The sequence below is a fragment of the Heterodontus francisci genome, chromosome 20 (genome assembly GCF_036365525.1).
Source record: "Heterodontus francisci isolate sHetFra1 chromosome 20, sHetFra1.hap1, whole genome shotgun sequence".
Lineage (NCBI taxonomy): Eukaryota > Metazoa > Chordata > Chondrichthyes > Heterodontiformes > Heterodontidae > Heterodontus > Heterodontus francisci.
In genome coordinates this window covers 84,150,380-84,169,854 of record NC_090390.1, presented here as the reverse complement: position 1 = coordinate 84,169,854, position 19,475 = coordinate 84,150,380, and the positions used below count along the sequence as shown (strand labels likewise).

Genomic DNA, 19,475 nt, shown 5'->3' with positions numbered 1-19,475 from the left:
GGCAAATTGCCCAGGTATGTCCTGTACACAAAAAGCAGAACAAGTCCAACCCGGCCAATTACCACCCCATCAGTCTACTCTCAATCATCAGTAAAGTGATGGAAGGTGTCATCGACAGTGCCATCAAGCGTCACTTGCTTAGCAATAACCTGCTCAGTGACACTCAGTTTGGGTTCCACCAGGGCCACTCAGCTCCTGACCTCATTACAGCCTTGGTTCAAACATGGACAAAAGAGCTGAACTCAAGAGATGAGGTGAGAGTAACTGCCCCTGACATCAAGGCAGCATTTCATCGCGTATGGCATCAAGGAGCCCTAGCAAAACTGAAGTCAATGGGAATCAAGGAGAAAACCCTCCACTGGTCGGAGTCATACCTAGCACAAAGGAAGATGGTTGTGCTTGTTGGAGGTCAATCATCTGAGCTCCAGGACATCATTGCAGGAGTTCCTCAGGGTAGTGTCCTAGGCCCAACCATCTTCAGCTGCTTCATCAATGACCTTCCTTCAATCATAAGGTCAGAAGTGGGGATGTTTGCTGATGATTGCACAATGTTCAGCACCATTCACGACTCCTCAGATAGTGAAATAGTCCATGCAGAAATGCAGCAAGACCTGGGCTTGGGCTGATAAGTGGTAAGTAACATTCATGCCACATAAGTGCCAGGCAATGACCATCTCCAACGAGAATCTAACCATCTCCCGTTGACATTCAATGGCATTAAGATCACTGAATTCCCCACTATCAACATCCTGGGGTTACCATTGACCAGAAACTGAACTGGAGCAGCCATATAAATACCATGGCTACAAGAGAAGGTCAGAGGCTGGGAATTCTGTGGCGAGTAACTCACCTCCTGACTCCCCAAAGCCTGTCCACCATCTACAAGGCACAAGTCAGGAGTGTTATGGAATACTCTCCACTTGCCTGGATGGGTGCAGCTCCACTCAAGAACACTGAAGAAGCTCGACACCATCCAGGACAAAGCAGCCCACTTGATTGCCACCCCATTGACAAACATTCACTCCCTCCACGACAGATGCACAGTGGCAGCAGTGTGTACCATCTACAAGATGCACTGCAGCAATGCACCAAGGCTCCTTAGACAGCACCTTCCAAACCTGCGACCTCTACCAACTAGAAGGACAAGGGCAGCAGATGCATGGGAACACCACCACCTGCAAGTTCCCCTCCAAGCCACACACCATCCTGACTTGGAACTATATCACCGTTCCTTCACTGTTGCTGGGTCAAAATCCTAACAGCACTGTGGGTGTACCTACACCACATGGACTGCAGCGGTTCAAGAAGGCAGCTCACCATTACCTTCTCAAGGGCAATTCGGGATGGGCAATAAATGCTGACCTAGCCAGTGATGCCCACTTCCCATGAATGAATAACAAAAAAAATTGGTTGCAGTTACAACCAACAACTGACATTTTTAAAGCACCTTTAATGTGACAGAGAATGAAGGATCTGGATACCTGCTTTAGTAGGTAGAGTTTTGAATAGTTGGCTCCTCTTTGTCTTGACCTGAATAAGGGCAGGAGCAGCCATGGTGCACAAATCCACAGAAATCCCAGTGGAATCCACACCAGGACAGTCTGCTCCAAGCACACAGGGAGGTCGGGATCTGGGCGGTCCAAATACGAAGCATTCTGAACAAGAAGAGTAGACACATCACCATCAGCCTCAGAATCACAAGACACAATTTTATAGCAACAACTCACCATCAAGTTACATCGAGTCTAGAACTTAGTAACAAGGTCATTCTGTCCAACTGGTACTCCGGATGTGGTCTAACCAAGGTTCAATACTTGAGGACTTGACAATTATGAGGACAGGCTGCATAAACGTGGATTGTATTCGATTGAGTTTATAAGGATGAGGGGTGAAGTGATTGAAGTGTTTAAAATGTTAAAAAGGATTCAGCAGGCTGGGGGAAATCAAGAAGGAGACCTAATCTTAAAATTAGAGTTAGGCCATTTAGGAGGTCACTCTCTCCCCCAAAAGGCTGTGGATGCCGGGACAATTAGATTGATAGACTTATGTTAGGTAAGGAATATCAAGGGATGTGGTGCAAAGGTGGTTAAATGGAGTTGAGATGCAGATCAGCCACGATCTAATTGAATGAGGTAGCAGGCTCTTCCTAATTCCTTAATCTGGGACAGCATCCAATTCTTAGATGGACTGGGGCTTTACAGACACCATGTTAACAAGTAATATGCATTAGAGATGTTAAAAGGACAAAGCTGATAAGCTATCGCAAAGGGACAATCATACCCTCAACAGGTTGCAGAGGGAAGTGAACAATATGATTTCTGGTATCTAAGTTATGAGGAAAGATTAGGGAAGTTGGCCGTGTTCACTTTGAGAAGAGATACATTCCTTTGATTGCTCAGCTTGTGAGCATAGGAAGATAACGAGACCATTCAGCCCCTCGAGCCTGTTCCACCATTCAATGAGATCATGGCTAATCTGTATCTTAACTCCATCCACGCGCGGACCGGCCTTAATTTTTTGACAATTCCCTCTTGTCCTCGACTCCCCAACCAGCTGAAATAACTTCTCTTCATCTATTTTCGAGGGAAATAAGTCGCAGCCTATTCAATTTTTCCTGATAAGTATAATCTCTCACTTCTGGTATCATCCTTGTGAATCTTTTTTAACCTTTTCCAGTGCCTCTATATCCTTTTCACAATATGGAGGCCAGAATTGTGCACAGTACAGAACAAATAAATCTGGAATTGAAAGCTAGTCTCAGTAATGATGTCACGAAACTATCATCAATTGCCGTAAAAACCCACCTCGTTCATTTTTAGGGAAGGAAATCAGCCATCTTTACCTGGTCTGGCCTACATGTGACTCCAGACCCACAGCAATGTGGCTGACTCTTAACTGCCCTCTGAAATGGCCTAGCAACCCACTCAATTGTCAAGGCCAATTAAGGATGGGCAACAAATGCTGGCCTTACCAGTGACACCCACATCCCCATGAAAGAATATGAAAAAAATACCCTTGGCTAGCAAAGATCTATCAAACTCAGATTTAAAATGATTAATAGAGCCCCAGTATCTACTGCTTTTTGTGGAGAACGGTTCCACACTTCCACCACCCTTTGTCTGAAGATGAGTTTCCAACTTCTCTCCTGAATGGCCTGACTCTGATTTTAAGATTCTGTCTCCTTGCCCTAGACTCCCACACCAGCAGAAAAAGCTTCCCTTGATCAACCCCATCAATTCCTCTAAAATTCTAAAAACCTTGATCAAATCACCCCCTTAACCTTCTATATTCCAGGGAATACAAACCTAGTTTATGTAATCTCTTCTCATAATCTAATCCTTGGAGCCCTGGTGAACTCTGCTGCACTCCTTCCAAGATCAATATATCCATTGTAAGGTGCAGTGTTCAGAACTGTACACAGTACTGCAGATGTGGTCTAAGCAGGTCTTTGTATAGCTGTCGCACAGGTCTTTGTATAGCTGTCGCACAGGTCTTTGTATAGCTGTCGCAAAACTTCCTCCCTTTACATTCTAGTGCTCTATGATAAATGCTAGCACTCCATTAGCCTTTTTGATCATTTCTTGTACCTAGTTAAGATATTTTAGTGCTGTATGTGTTAAAGCAGTGAGTAACTGAAGCGCACACACTACAAAGGTTCCGGGTTCTATTCTTGGAGTGCTCTCTCATCTCAGCCAGGGTGGTCATCCTGTGGATAAAACTGCCTCTGGCTTATTGGAGGAGGAAACCAGCAGCCAAAGATTCCACTCCTAGTTACTATCCTGATGGTAGCATTCAGGGTCAAGAGAGGATCAAAGTCAACTGCAATTCATCCTGCAATCCAAAAGCCAGCCAACATCTCTGTGCGGTGTGATCAAACCTCGAGTAATCTCTCTTGAGCATCACAAACCCGGTCCCAGTGAAAGGGACACAGTACAATTGGCTAAAAAAAAGTCAAATCTTTGGCAGAAGAACATCCTCCCAAAAAACACAGGGAGGTGCTCATCATGCTCAGTCCAATGTGAAAAGACACCTTTATCAACAAAGTAAAGTTTGCTCTGATGCTGTCACTATTTACTCGCCCTGATAGTTTAAGGGTGATAAATTAGTCACGCATCTGTTAACCTGCTTCACTGGGTTAATGAGGAGTTAATCTCTAATGACAGTCAAGGTCTCAATGGCTCACGGACTGAACGCAAATATCATCAAATGCTCGTGACTCTGGTGCTTTATCAAAGATATCCATGACAGATGAACTTGGACACAGGTCCCCCAATGGAATCTCTAGAATAAGTAATTTACAGCGAGTTGAGCAGCCAATGACGCATTTAGATTTGAAGCTCAATAGCTCCATAATGACCTCACCAGCGATCTCTTTCAATACAGCAAGCAGGTTCAGGTCAGACATGGCACAAGTAAATGCAACATCATGCTCCCTCTACTTACAGCAGAGAAGGTTAAGAGAAGTTCTCTTAGAGGTGTTCAAAATTAGGAAAAATTTTGACAGAGTAAATAAAGAGAAACTGTTTCCATTGGCAAGAGGGCCAGTAACCAGAGGTAAAAAAAAAAAGAAATGAGAGGATTTTTTTTTTTACACAGCAAGTTGTTGTGATCTGGAACGCGCTGCCTGAAAGGGCAGTGGAAGCAGATTCAATAATAACTTTCAAAAGGGATTTGGATAAAAACTTGAAGGAGAAAAATTTGCTGGGCTTTGGGGAAAGAGCAGAGGAGTGGGACTAATCGGATTGTTCGACCAAAGAACCAGCACAGGCAAGATGGGCTGAATGGCCTCCTTCTGTACTGTATTATTCTATGATTCTACCCATCAAAGGGTTTGAGCCATAACCCAGGCTGATGCTCTACTGCAGGACTGAGAGAACACTGCATTGCGGAGGATTTAAAAAAAAAAAGTGATCCTCCCTGTTTTATCATGGGGAGGTGGTGATGTACTGGTATTGTCAGTGGGCTAGTAACCCAGAGACCCAGGTATTGCTCTGGGGACATGGGTTCGAATCCCACCACAGCAGAAGGTGGAACTTGAATTCAATTAATAAAAAAATCTGGAATTTAAAGCTGGTCCAATGATGGCCATGAAACCATTGTCAATCGTTGTAAAAACCCATCTGGTTCACTAATGTCCTTTAGGGAAGGAAATCTGCTGTCCTTACCTGGTCTGGCCTACATGTGACTCCAGATCCACAGCAATGTGGTTGACTCTTAGATGCCCTCGAAATGGCCTAGCAAGCCACTCGGTTCAAGGGCAATTAGGGATGGGCAATAAATGCTGGCCTCGCCTGCGACGCCCACATCCCATGAAAGGATAAAAACAAAATCAGGCGGGCATTGAATAGCCCATGGCACGATTGGGAAAAGATCATGTAGTTCCTCCAGCATTCCTGGCAACATTCCCACCTCAATTTAAAAAACTGGTCATTCATCTCGTTGCTGTTTATGGAATGTTACCAGTGAAGAATGGATGATGGTTGCCTATCAAAAGATGCACTGTATGGAGAGCCCGATGGTGTCAGTACACCCTTTGGGCAGCCAAATCTAAGATATAAGGACTCATGGAAGCAAGACATTATGTCATGCCAGATAGACTTAAATAGCTGGGAACAATCTACACATGACTGAAGCACTTGGTGTCGAAGTGTCAACACTGGAGCACAGAAATTTGAAGGTACATATCAATCATGATCTAATTAAATGGTGGGATAGTTTTGAGGGACTGTATGGAACAGCATCCAATTCTTTGTACAGCATTAGTTTTCACATGTACACTGTAGAACACTCAGCTCCACCTCACTACCACTTCTCCATTGTTGCTAAATTATCAGACTGCATATCCGACATCCAGTACCGGATGAGCAGAAATTTCCTCCAGTTAAATATTGGGAAGACTGAAGCCAATGCTTTTGGGCCCCTCTCCAAACTTAGTTCTCGAGCTACCAACTCCATCCCTCTCCCTGGCAACAGTCTGAGATTAAGCCAGTCTGTTCGCAAACTTGGTGTCACATTTGACGCCAAGATGAGCTTCTAACCTTGTATTCGTGCCTTCACTAAGACCGTTTATTTCCACATCGTAACATCGTCCAACTTCACCCAGCTCAGCTCATCTGCTGCTGGAACGCTCATTCAAAGAACAAAGAACAGTACAGAACAGGAACAGGCCATTCGGCCCTCCAAGCCTGCGCCGATCTTGATGCCTGCCTAAACTAAAACCTTCTGCGCTTCCGGGGTCCGTATCCCTCTATTCCCATCCTATTCATGGTATTTGTCAAGATGCCTCTTAAACGTCGCTATCGTACCTGCTTCCACCACCTCCCCCGGCAGCAAGTTCCAGGCACTCACCACCCTCTGTGTAAAAAACTTGCCTCACACATCCCCTCTAAACTTTGCCCCTCTCACCTTAAACCTATGTCCCCTAGTAACTGGCTCTTCCACCCTGGGAAAAAGCTTCTGACTACCCACTCTGTTCATGCCGCTCATAACTTTGTAAACCTCTATCATGTCGCCCCTCCACCTACTTCGTTCCAGTGAAAACAATCCGAGTTTATCCAACCTCTCCTCATAGCTAATGCCCTCCAGACCAGGCAACATCCTGGTAAACCTCTTCTGTACCCTCTCCAAAGCCTCCACGTCCTTCTGGTAGTGTGGCGAACAGAATTGCGCGCAATATTCTAAGTGTGGCCTAACTAAAGTTCTGTACAGCTGCAGCATGACTTGCCAATTTTTATACTGTATGCCCCGACCGATGAAGGCAAGCATGCCGTATGCCTTCTTGACTACCTTATCCACCTACGTTGCCACTTTCAGTGACCTGTGGACCTGTACGCCCAGATCTCTCTGCCTGTCAATACTCCTAAGGGTTCTGCCATTTACTGTATACCTCCCACCTGCATTAGACCTTCCAAAATGCATTACCTCACATTTGTCCGGATTAAACCCCATCTGCCATTTCTCCGCCCAAGTCTCCAACCGATCTATATCCTGCTGTATCCTCTGACAATCCTCATCACTATCCGCAACTCCACCAACCTTTGTGTCGTCCGCAAACTTACTAATCAGACCAGCTACATTTTCCTCCAAATCATTTATATATACTACAAAGAGCAAAAGTCCCAGCACTGATCCCTGCGGAACACCACTAGTCACATCCCTCCATTCAGAAAAACACCCATCCACTGATACCCTCTGTCTTCTATGACCGAGCCAGTTCTATATCCATCTTGCCAGCTCACCTCTGATCCCGTGTGACTTCACCTTTTGTACCAGTCTGCCATGAGGGACCTTGTCAAAGGCTTTACTAAAGCCTGCTCCGCCATTCAATAAGTTCATGCTGAAATGATTACTCCACATTTTCACCTACCCCCGATAACCTTCCACTCCCTTGCTTATCAAGAATCTATCTACCTCTGCATTAAAAATATTCAAAGTCTCTGCTTTCATCGCCTTTTGAGGAAGAGAATTCCAAAGACTCACGACCCTCTGAGAAAAAAATTCTCCTCATCTCTGTCTTAAATGGGTGACCCCTTGTTTTTAAACAGCGACCCCTAGTTCTAGATTCTCCCACAAGGGGAAACATCCTTTCCGCATCCACCCTGTCAAGACCCCTCAGGATCTTATATGTTTCAGTCAGGTTGCCTCTTACTCTTCCAACTAAGGATAACTAAGGAAAGGGTAGGGCCTATCAGAGATGTATAAGGGAACTTACATGTGGATGCAGATGATGTGGGCAGGGTTCTTAATGAATTTTTTGCCTCTGTCTTCACAAAGGATACGATTAGCATGAGAGAGGAAGTACTAGAGGGTCTGCTATCCTTCAAAGTAGATAAATCGGCAGGGCCGGATGGTTTGCATCCCAGGTTGTTAAAGGAAGCCAGGGAGGAAATAGCGGATGCACTGAGGATCATCTTCAAATCCTCACTGGATACGGGTGAGGTGCCAGGGGATTGGAGGTCTGCGAACATTATACCATTGTTTAAAATGGGTACGAGGGATAAGCCAAATAATTATAGGCCAGTCAGTCTGACCTCGGTGGTGGGTAAATTATTAGAATCAATTCTGAGGGACAGGATGAACTGCCACTTAGAAAGGCACGGATTAATCAGGGATAGTCGGCATAGATTTGTTAAGGGAAGGTCATGACTTATTAACTTGATTGAATTCTTTGAGGAAGTAACAAGGAGAATTGATGAGGGTAGTGCAGTGGATGTGGTCTATATGTATTTTAGTAAGACATTTAACAAGGTCCTGCATGGCAGACTGGTCAGTAAAATGAAAACCCATGGGATTCAGGGGAATGTGGCAGGTCGGATCCAAAATTGGCTCAATGACAGGAAACAAAGGGTAGTGATCGACGGATGTTTTTGTGAATGGAAAGCTGTTTCCAGTGGCGTTCCACAGGGCTCAGTGTTGGGTCCCTTGCTGTTTGTGGTATATATTAATGATTTGGACTTAAATGTAGGAGGTATGATTGGGAAATTTGCTGATGACACAAAAATTGGCCGTGTAGTTGACAGTGAAGAGGATAGTTGTAGACTCCAGAATGATAGCAATGGTTTGGTTGAGTGGGCGGAAAAGTGGCAAATGGAATCCGGAAAAGTGTGAGGTAATGCACTTGGGGAGGGCAAATAAAGCGAGGGAATACGCAATAAACAGGAGGATATTGAGAGGGGTAGAAGAAGTGAGAGACCTTGGAGTGCATGTCCACAGGTCCCTGAAGGTGGCAGGACAGAAAGATAAAGTGTTGAAGAAAGCATATGGAATGCTTTCTGTTAGGCAAACCTCCCCACCTGCCAAGACTGAGGTACACATGATTTCGCCACATGAACATTTAAACTGAAAAATTGCAAACCCCTGACTGGAAAGACATTTGCATAGTAACTAACAGAGTTGGAACAAGGGACAAAGGACCATGCCCTGACCCATTCAACCAACAAAGGACTTTTGATTACCAGACATTGAAGGTGGGGGGAGCTAGCATACCAGTTTTACTGCTAAGATAGCAAAATCCACAAACACAGAAGAAGTGGTCAGACCAGTTTTAGTTACATGACTAGCTGGCTGTTGGGATTTGAACTTCCAACAAGGGATTTGAACTCAGAAGGCTGTTAGCTCCTGGACTGAAAAAACCTGGCTCCTGTCTGCCTGTCAATGTCCTTTCCACAGAACTGAATCTTGTGAACCTCACGTGAACCTCAAAGGGAGAAAAGCCTCCTACGTGAACTAGGTTTAAGCAGAAAACTGGGCCCCAACGAAACGCAAGAATTACCTACAATAGGTCGATACCGTGAGCTCGAAGCACAGTAACAAGATATTGCCTCAAACTGTTCCACTTTATCTTTTCACTTCTCTTTTCTGTCCCTATCTGCATGTGTATATCGCATGTGCATGCAAGTGTGGGCACATTGTATTTCTGTAGGCATGAACCGTATTAGAGTTTAAGTAAGTTTAATAAATTTCACTTTTCTTCTTGAAACCAAAGAAAGCCTGATCGTGTTCATTTCTTTGCCTTGTAATTGTAAAGTGCTGAACAAGGATTCACCAAGGGGGAGCTCAAAACACAGTGTGTTTAAAATTAAACCCTGTTACAATCAGACCAGGTGCTGATAGTAGCAGACCCCTAGACACCTTTTTCACCTGTCGTAACAGAAAATTGGGTGCTAGCCTCTGGAATTTTACCCATAAATGAGTGAAATTGGAAGTGGGAAGCCAAATTGTTCCCAATCAAAAAGAGCAAGGTTTTAATACAGGTTTTCTTGTGGTTGTGTGTGATTGAATACTAACATGTCTGCAACTGAAGCTAGTAGCTCTCCAAGCCGGGGTGAAGTAGCTTGGGATAAGGTAAAATCACTGTCTATGGAGGAGTTGAGAAAAATGGTTGAGCAGTGTGGGATCACTGTACGTGGCAAGGCTAAGAAGTCTGAACTCCTAAGACTAGTGGCCAACCATTCTTCCCTTGAATCTGAAGAAGCAGAAGCAGAGTTAGAAACAGAATTCAACAGGGTATTGTTGGCAAAGATACAATTGGAACAAAGGAAACTTGAATTTGAGGAAAGGGAAAAAGAAAGAGAGAGAGAGACAGCCAGGAGAGGGAGAGAGAGCCTTCCAAAAGGAACGTGAAGAAACAGAAAGCTACGAGGAGAGGTTGGATAAACTCGGATTGTTTTCACTGGAACGACGGAGGTGGAGGGGTGACATGATAGAGGTTTACAAAGTTATGAGCGGCATGGACAGAGTGGATAGTCAGAAGCTTTTTCCCAGGGTGGAAGAGTCAGTTACTAGGAGATAGGTTTAAGGTGCAAGGGGCAAAGTTTAGAGGGGATGTGCGAGGCAAGTTCTTTACACAGAGGGTGGTGAGTGCCTGGAACTTGCTGCCGGGGGAGGTGGTGGAAGCAGGTATGTTAGTGACATTCAAGAGGCATCTTGACAAATACATGAATAGGATGGGAATAGAGGGATACGGACCCCGGAAGTGCAGAAGGTTTTAGTTTAGGCAGGCATCAAGATCGGCGCAGGCTTGGAGGGCCGAATGGCCTGTTCCTGTGCTGTTCTTTGTTCTTTGTTGTTCTTTGAGAGAGAGACAGAGAAAAAATATTCCAGGAAGAATGCGAACAAAGAGAATTGAGGCAGCTTGGGTTAGCGAGGGGGAAACAGAGTAACCCGAGTGAACGCATGGCCAATACAGAGGAGCACAATTCAGGACTGGGTACAAGATTGCTAAAACTCACTCAATTAATTCCAAAATTCAATGAGGAAGATGTGGAAACGTTTTTCGTGTCCTTCAAGAAACTGGCAAGGCAGCTAAAATGGCCAGATGAGACCTGGTCTCTTTTACTGCAAAGCAAACTAACCGGAAAAGCCCATGAGGTCTTTTCCTTGCTGCCAGATGACAGTTCATCAAATTATGAACTGACCAAAAATGCTATCCTCGAGACACATGAATTGGTACCCGAAGCCTACCGCCATAAGTTTAAAACCCTCAAAAGGCAAGCCAATCAAACTTATTTGGAGTTTGAAAGAAGCAAGCAACTGGCTTTGGACCAGTACTGAGGGCTTTAAAAATACAATTCAGCTATGAGAGTCTCAGAGAAGTAATCCTGTTAGAGGAATTTAAAACTCTCTCCCACTCTCAATAAAGACCCATGTAGAGGAGCAGTGGGTTCAGGGAGCCCAGCAAGCAGCCGTTCTGGCCGATGAGTTTGCTTTAATTTATAAGTCGGTTTTCCATGGGAGAACCTTTCCTAATCACCCCCACAAATCCGAAAAGGACAAAGGGTGGGAAGGTGATCTCCGCCCAGGCAGTCCTGGAAGAGAAAGGAAAGCAGGAGACACAGGGGGCCCTCCTCCAGCCAAAAAGGAAGGTGCTGTGAGCAAGAGTGAGACCCGGAGACCTGTGTGCTTCCATTGTAATACGGCAGGGCATTTAACAGCTGACTGCTGGAAACTAAAGGGGAAACCTGTAGGGTTAATCAGGGCACACCCACTCAGTGAAGATGGGACCTGATGGAAAACACAGAACAAGCTGTGGCTTTAACTGCAGAAAGAGTGCAACCTAGGAAGCTAACTACAGCCAGTGCAGGAAATGTTAATAGGATTCCTGAAGGTTATCAGGGTTTTGTATTTGAAGGGAAAGTAACCCCATACCCCTTGAATGGGGCAAGCAAGCCCATAGCGATTCTCAGGGACACAGGGGCCACTCGATCTCTTTTGCTGGGTAAAGGCCTGACCTTTCCCCCAGAGACTGCAGTGAACACCAGAATGGTGGTGCATGGTATTGGAGGGCAGTGGATGCCTGTGCACTGGATGCACCTGGAGTGGTACCTAGTTTCGGGACCGATGACCGTAGAGATTGTCCCTAGTTTGCCTGTGGACAGAGTTGACCTGCTCCTTGGTAATGATATGGCAGGGGTGAAGGTGGTAGCCCCCCCAGTAGTGAAAGAAGGACCGCAGGAGATCAGAGAGACAGGGCAGTGGCAGGAGACGGACCCCTGCAGTTTCCCTGAATGTGTAATGGGTCAGGCCATGATCAAACCAGCTCCCCCAGAGGCGACTGCAGTGGCACTGCAGTTAATTGACCAAGAGGTCTGCCTTTCCGAGACTTTCTTTGGAAAGTTAGGAGACCCGGGGAATGAATTAAATGGATTTTCCCGAGCTGAGGCTCAGCGAACCGACCCAGTATTGTGAGAGTTAGCACAGGCTGCCCAATCTGAAGCTGAAGCAGAGGGAGTCCCTGATTGCTACCATTTAAAGAATGAGGTACTGATGAGGAAATGGAGTTCTCCTCACAGACCTGAGAGCAAGGAGTGGACAGTGGTTTCACCAGTTAGTGGTGCCGGAGAGGTAACAGGAAGAAATATTAAGAAAGGCCCTCAAAACTACAGTAGTTGTACATGCTGGGATTTGAAAGACCAAAGCCCGCATAAGACAGCAGTTTGACTGGCCAAAACTCCACAAAGATGTGGTGGAGTACTGCAGGAGTAGCCACATGTGCCAGGTTGAGGGGAAACCCCAACCTACAGTGAAACCTGCACCCCTAAGTCCTGTACCGGTGTTAGGAGGACCCTCCAGCAGAGGGCTGGTGAACTGTAAGGGACCCCTGCTCAGAGTAAAATGGGACAGGCAGGCACACAGTTTAGAAAGAGAAGGGGAAAAAGTGACCAAAAGGGCAAGTTAAAGGAAGTCCGGGAAAAATTCTGGATGAAAACCCCTACTGTCTGGTCAACCAACCCCGAAAAATGTGAAACATGAGACCCCACATCCTCCAATGTAAATGCAGACTCTAGAAGCATCCCACCAGAGTTGCTAACAGCATTTACAGGAACCTGCAGAGACAAAGAGAGACCACTAGGGGGCGCAGAAACCGTGAGGGTGATGCCTCACCTAGTCGAAGTGTCATAGGAGAGTGCAGTTAAGTCTGCACAAATACCTGCAGGTAGGAGTGTCCCAGAGAACAAAGGGAAGAGTAACAAAGACTATGCCCCCACAGTCAGAGGAAAAGGGAATCACCCATCCCCTGAAGTAAAAAATCTTTGCATGACTCAGAGAGTTCAGGACAGACCCGCCCACTACCAACTCTCCTGGAAAAAAAGGGGGAAATTAAAACAGCCCTGGCACCCAGAAAAGACCATTTTTAATGAGCTTTAAGATTGGTGAATGAATGGAAATGAATGAGAGAAATACATGGTTTTTCTTTCTGTATCTTATATTTTTCTCAAAATCTGTAATGAAATGCGCCATTTTTCTTCAAATCACATTTCATTCCCCTGGGTGTGGAGGTGTCAGGCAAACCTCCCCACCTGCCAAGACTGAGGTACCCATGATTTTGCCAAATGAACATTAAAACTTAAAAATTGCAAACCCCTAACTGGAAAGACATTTGCATAGTAACTAACAGAGTTGGAACAAGGCACAAAGGACCATGCCCTGACCCATTCAACCAACAAAGGACTTTTGATTACCAGACATTGAAGGTGGGGGGAGCTAGCATTCCAGTTTTACTGCTAAGATAGCAGAATCCACAAACACAGAAGAAGTGGTCAGACCAGTTTTAGTTACATGACTAGTTGGCTGTTGAGATTTGTACTTCCAACAAGGGATTTGAACTCAGAAGGCTGTTAGCTCCTGGACTGAAAAGACCTGTCTCATGTCTGCCTGTCCATCTCCTTCCTACAGAACTGAATCTTGTGAAAACACGTGAACCTCAAAGAAACGTCTCCTACGTGAACAAGGCTTAAGCAGAATAGCGGGCTCCAACGAAACACAAGAATTACCTACAAAAGGTCTATACCGTGAGCTCGAAGCACAGTAACAAGATATTGCCTCAAACTGTTCCACTTTATCTTTTCTCCTTCTCTTTTCTGTCCCTATCTGCATGTGTATATCGCATGTGCATGCTAGCGTGGGCACGTCGTATATTCGTAGGTGTGAACCGTATTAGAGTTTAAGTAAGTTTAATAAATTTCACTTTTCTTCATTAAACCAAAGAAAGCCTGTTTGTGCTCATTTCTTTGCCTTATAATTGGAAAGCTGTGAACAAGGATTCACAAAGGGGGAGCTCAAAACACAATGTGTTTAAAATTAAACCCTGTTACAATCAGACCAGGTGAAGACAGTAACAGACCCCTAGACACCTTTCTCACCTGGTCGTAACATTTCCTTTATTGGCTGAGGTATTGAATACAAAAGCAGGGATGTAATGCTGGAACTGTATAAAATGCTTGTTCAGCCACAGCTGGAATATTGCGTACAGTTCTGGTCGCCACATTACAGGAAGGACATAGTTGCTCTCGACAGAGTGCGGAGGAGATTTACAAGAATGTTGCCAGGGCTTGAAAGTTGCAGCCTTGAGGAAAGATTGAATAGGCTAGGGTTGTTTTCCTTGGAACAGAGGAGGCTGAGGGGTAACTTAATTGAGGTGTACAAAATTATGAGGGGCCTAGACAGAGTGGACAGGAAGAACCTGTTTCCCCTAGCGGAGAGGTCAATTACCAAGCAGAACAAATTTAAGGTGATTGGTAGAAGGATTAGAGGGGATATGAGGGAAAAAATCTTTTCACCCAGAGGGTGGTGGGTGATTGGAATTCACTGCCAGGAATGGTGGTGGAGGCAGAAACCCTCATTCATTTAAAAGGTAACTGGATCTGCACCTGAGGTGCTGTAGCTGACAAGGCTATGGACCAGGTGCTGGAAGGTGGAATTAGATTGGGCGGCTAGTTTTTGGCCAGCACAGACACGATGGGCTGAATGGCCTCCTTCTGTGCTGTAAATTTTCTATGGTTCTATGGACCCTACCCCTTCTATCTCACCTCCCAGGGTAGGGCACAGGATCTATGAAGGAGTTAAATTGCTATGCACAGTCCAGTGAAGGAAATACTTTGATTCTCAAACCGTCTGAACCTAGGACATCAAATGAAGGGTGATAGATGGCCATTCGGCCAATCAGTACTCCACCTATCCATTTGATTGAGTAACCTACTGCACCATGCCCTTCAGCACCCCTTCTCACCCCAATACAACTCTGGTTTATCCGGCATCTCCTGGGAAAGGGAAAAACTCTGGGAAATTGCTCCCTGCCTCAATGGTTACACATAATGTATCATCGGATATGTTTCATGTACCCTGCATGTCCGTCTAGATACACAGGGTAGGAAGAAAACAAGCCAATATATTCACGCTTTCTCATCCCTAACTACTCATCCCTTGCCTACAGAGCGGCAGTGACTACACTTCAAAAGGAATTCATTGATTGTTAGGAACTTTGGGACATTTTGAACAGATGACAGGTGCTATACAAAGGCAACTTTTCTCTCCTTCTCTGCCCCCATTATAGATAACACTCTACCCCAACCTCGTGGCGACACAGAATCGTTGTTCCTCATGGAGTATTTGATTATCGCAATCGATAGTCATGGTTCAGTGGATAGCATTCTCACTTCTGAGTCACAGGGACATTGGTTCAAGTTTTGCTCTGGAGACTTGAGCACATAATGCAGGCTGACAGTCCCAGTACTGAGTACTGCAGTATTGAGGGAACACTGCAATGTTGGAGATGCCATCTTTCCAACGTAAAAGATTCCAAAGAACAGAGGAGTTCTCCTCAGCGTCCTGGCCAAAATTTATCCCTTAACCAACATCACTAAAACACACGATCTGGTCATTATCACAATGCTGTTTGTAGGACCTTGCTGTGTGCAAATTGGCCGCTGTGTTTCCTACATAACATCAGTGACAACACTTCAAAAAGTACTTCATTGACTGTAAAGCGCTTTGGGATGTCCTGAGGTGGTGGTGAAAGGTGTTATAGAAATGCAAGTTCTTTTTCACAAATCAACTGCTGTAATCTCATCCACCACCAGAGACTTAAAGACGGGGATCAGCATTCAAGGAAATACAGAGTGACGATGGTACTCACCCAAAATGTGGAGCCACAATACTCATCCAGCACTGATGACATGACTCGCTGTCTCTCAACAGTGCGCTTGGAATGCCGCTTCACAGCGTGACTCTCCAAGAAAAATGTCTCAGCATCAGAAACAAGAGCAACCTAGACGGTGACTTGACAAAATCGAATGGGTGGGGTTGGGAGGGGGGGAGCAATGAAGAGGACAACAACAATAAACTTCCCACCTAAGTAGCGCTGCCCTCTGTCTGGTCAGCGGATTCCAGTCCAGTCCAAAACCACCTCTGTTAATATTTAATTCCAGCCTCTTAGTTTAATACATGTTATTTATCATTTTTTGGGAGTGTAGTTGGTGGGACGGAGAGAACAATTACATTTTAGTTTGGCTACCAACGCACAGCAAAAAAACTGGAGTGAATCGATTTCCTTTATTTCGAAATGGGTGGTCGATGGAGTTTGTGGATCCATTTCACTTTAGATTGATATCTTTTAGTTCAATGTCTATGCCAGCAGTGTTGAAAACAGCAATCTAAGGTTAATTATTAGAAGTATTATCTGTTTCTTCTCGATTTGGTTTCTCTGATGTAATCTGCCATGATTTGCACTTTCAACTGGACTTTAAAACAGTCAGTCAGAGTTGCAACATCTGACCAGGTAAACTTTCTGCCTTATAACCCAATTCGCAATTTAGCTTTCAACCTCCTCCTTAACCTTTAGGAGAAGGTGGTGTTTAGCATCTTGTTACCTTTCGTGAAGTCTGCATGGAGTTAGATGAAGAAAGGTGGGAGGCTTGTGTGACAGGCAGAGGTCTGGGACAGGGTTACCTGCTCTGATTCTACATAGTGTAAACAGCAGACAGGCAGAAGAGAGGAAGCAAAAATAGTGAGATCAATGGAGCAGAAAAATAAACCAACTGGAAAATGAAGAGTAAAATGTGATTCAGAAACATTGATTGAGCATGCACATTTCGTTTCCTGCATTTTACTGTAAGACAAGGGTGCCAAACTGCAGTTCATGGGTCATAAGCAAGACCTAATCCCTGGCATGCCCCAACATGCTCAGGAAAAAGAAATACAAACAGATTCTGAAAATCTTCACTCACTGAGTTGCCTTATTTTGAATTGTAAGTGGTCCTTGGAGGATTGGGAAGGGCATTTGTCTCATTTGTGGATAGATTCTAGCTGAGAACACCAGGGTGGGTTACCTCCGGGTGCTCCGGTTTCCTCCCACAGCCAAAAAAGACTTGCAGGTTAATAGGTAAATTGGCCATTATAAATTGCCCCTAGTATAGGTAGGTGGAAGGGGAATATAAAGACAGGTGAGGATGTGGTAGGAATATAGGATTAGTATAATTAGAATGTAGGATTAGTATAAATGGGTGGTTAATAGTCGGCACAGACTCAGTGGGCCGAAGGGCCTGTTTCAGTGCTGTATCTCTAAATCTAAAAAAAAATCTAAAACTCTGCTCGGGTCCTTGCTGGACAGATTGAAGAGAACAAAGCACAGATTCCATCCGGATCCATGATAGAGGATCCGTCATCGGCCAGCGGCTCGACGAGCTGTTTATGGACCCCCCGCCATTTTTCCAGCGAGTAGAAGAAGGGTGAGGCGCGGTCCAAATCTTCCAGGATCTGGATCCACGTCCTCACGTACGCACCTCGGGACCCTATGAGTTGCAGGTCCATCAGCACGCCCTTCTTCTCTTTGTACGCCTGCCACAGGGCCGGGTCCGCGACGGCATGACCGAGGCGGGAATCCAAGTCAAGCACCTCCCTCTCTAGGGACCCGATCTCGGCTTCCCACCTCTTGGTCGACCCCTTCGCGTACTCCTGACAGAAGACACGGATGTGAGTCTTGCCCACATCCCACCATAGACTCAAAGAGGGGAAGCCCCCCTGCTTCCTTCTCCAGTCGGCCCAGAATCGACGGAACGAGTCCCGGAATCGCACGTCCTCCAACAGCCAGTTGTTGAAGTGCCTGTAAGCGGAACCCGCCTGTGTGGTGATCCGAGCACCATCAGGTGGTGGTCCAAGCACGGCACCAGCCGCATGGAGGCTGCCGAGACGCAAGGAGACGTACGCCTGCGAAATGTAGAGGCGGTCAATTCGGAACCCTCCTCCTCCAGACCTCCACGTGAAGGCGCTGGAGTTGGGATGGAGATTCCGCCAGACGTCCACCCAGTTGAAGGAGCTGATCAGTTCCCTCAACTTCTCCACCGATGTGGCCTAGCACGGGCTCCTTGGCCCCCAAGATTTCCGGCTGAAAAGTCGGGGCCAACAAGATAGCCACTCCACTAGAAATAGGGGTGAGGTGACTCATGTAGACCCCAACCTGCCACTCCAGGAGCCAGGTGGCTTCGTCTCCCGGAACGGTGTAGGTTTCCTGCAGAAAGCTCATCGCGTATCTCCCTTCCCTGAGGACTGAGAGATTGTGAAATCTGCGGAGAGACCCCCTGCTGCCGTTGATGCTGAAGCTGGCTATGGTTATCTCCATGTCAAATGTACTTAAAATCCAACACCAACACCTCACTGTGAGGAGGGAGCGGAAGCGCACCTCGACTTCCACTCCCCCAGCAACCCATTGAAGAACGCGTTAAATCGCCGCCTCTCAACCAGTTTCACGCCCGCACCCTTCCTCACTTTCTTGAGGGTGGCACAGACGGATCAGGTGATCAGCGCCAGAGTCGACCAATGGCCGAGGGCCAGCTGAACATTATTGCGGCAACCCCTGCATGCCGCAAGGAAGTCCCAGTGTTCCGCTGTGGGGATGAGAGGATACTTGGTGCAAGGCACGAGGGACTCCACCACCTCACTGGCGATGGAATCAAGATTGTCCTCCGTGCCCCACACCGGGTCCCCATCCTGCTCCAGGACGTCACCGCCAGGGGTCGACACTCCCACCACACACTGTGGGGCAGACATCCCGGCTGCGCCAGCTGGTCCCGCCTCCATCACGATCCCACCCCCAGGATCGATGGCGGAGGAGTCCTCTCAGGGTTCTCCTGTGGAACTGGAGCCTGTGGGCGCCAGCAGTTCAGGACCCCCCTCCACCTCCATCCCCAGGCCAATGAGTGGTCCAGGCGAGACAAAAATTCCCGACTCTGGAAATTCAACCAGAACCGAGACCGGAGGCGGAGAGGAGGCCATCTCCCGCCCCACCAGTGCCCACAGGCCCAACTGACGGGGCAGCATTTTCTGTTATAACTGGGTCGGGTACATCCTGGTCCAGAGTGGATTTTAGCTGGGAGGGCCGACCCTTTAGGGCCTCGGTCTCCCCTCCACTCAGGGCACCCTACCTAGTGGCAGACTGGGATGCTTCTTCAGGAGCGTCCCCAGACTCCCCCACCACAAGCAGGGCTCCACTTGCTTCCCCAGGAGGGGCCACATGTACAGGGGTCTCCCCCTCCCCTCCATCCTGAGGGGTAGGGAGCTCCTGCAAAGGCTTTACAGACGCGATAGTGGTGGTGGCAGGGGACCCGAAACAGGAGACAGCTCCCTTCCAACAGATGGGCCCTGCATCTCAGGGCCCTGTGTTACCTCTATGGAGGGGTGCCTTCTCCTCTTTTTCCCGCTAG

At 46.6% G+C, this 19,475-nt stretch overlaps 1 protein-coding gene across 2 annotated transcripts in view; it reads right to left on the bottom strand.

The window, feature by feature from the left end:
- abcc2 (ATP-binding cassette, sub-family C (CFTR/MRP), member 2) overlaps nt 1-16,144 on the bottom strand; it is a 108,518-nt gene extending 92,374 nt beyond the window's left edge. For both annotated transcript variants that reach the window (XM_068053164.1, XM_068053165.1), the window contains exons 1-2: nt 15,914-16,144; nt 1,482-1,655 (exon numbers count right to left, since the gene is read on the bottom strand). In XM_068053164.1, the coding sequence (XP_067909265.1) occupies nt 1,482-1,655; nt 15,914-15,955 (216 nt within the window). In that variant the 5' untranslated portion in view covers nt 15,956-16,144. The remainder of the gene's footprint in view (nt 1-1,481; nt 1,656-15,913) is intronic.
- Nucleotides 16,145-19,475: the final 3,331 nt, after the last annotated feature.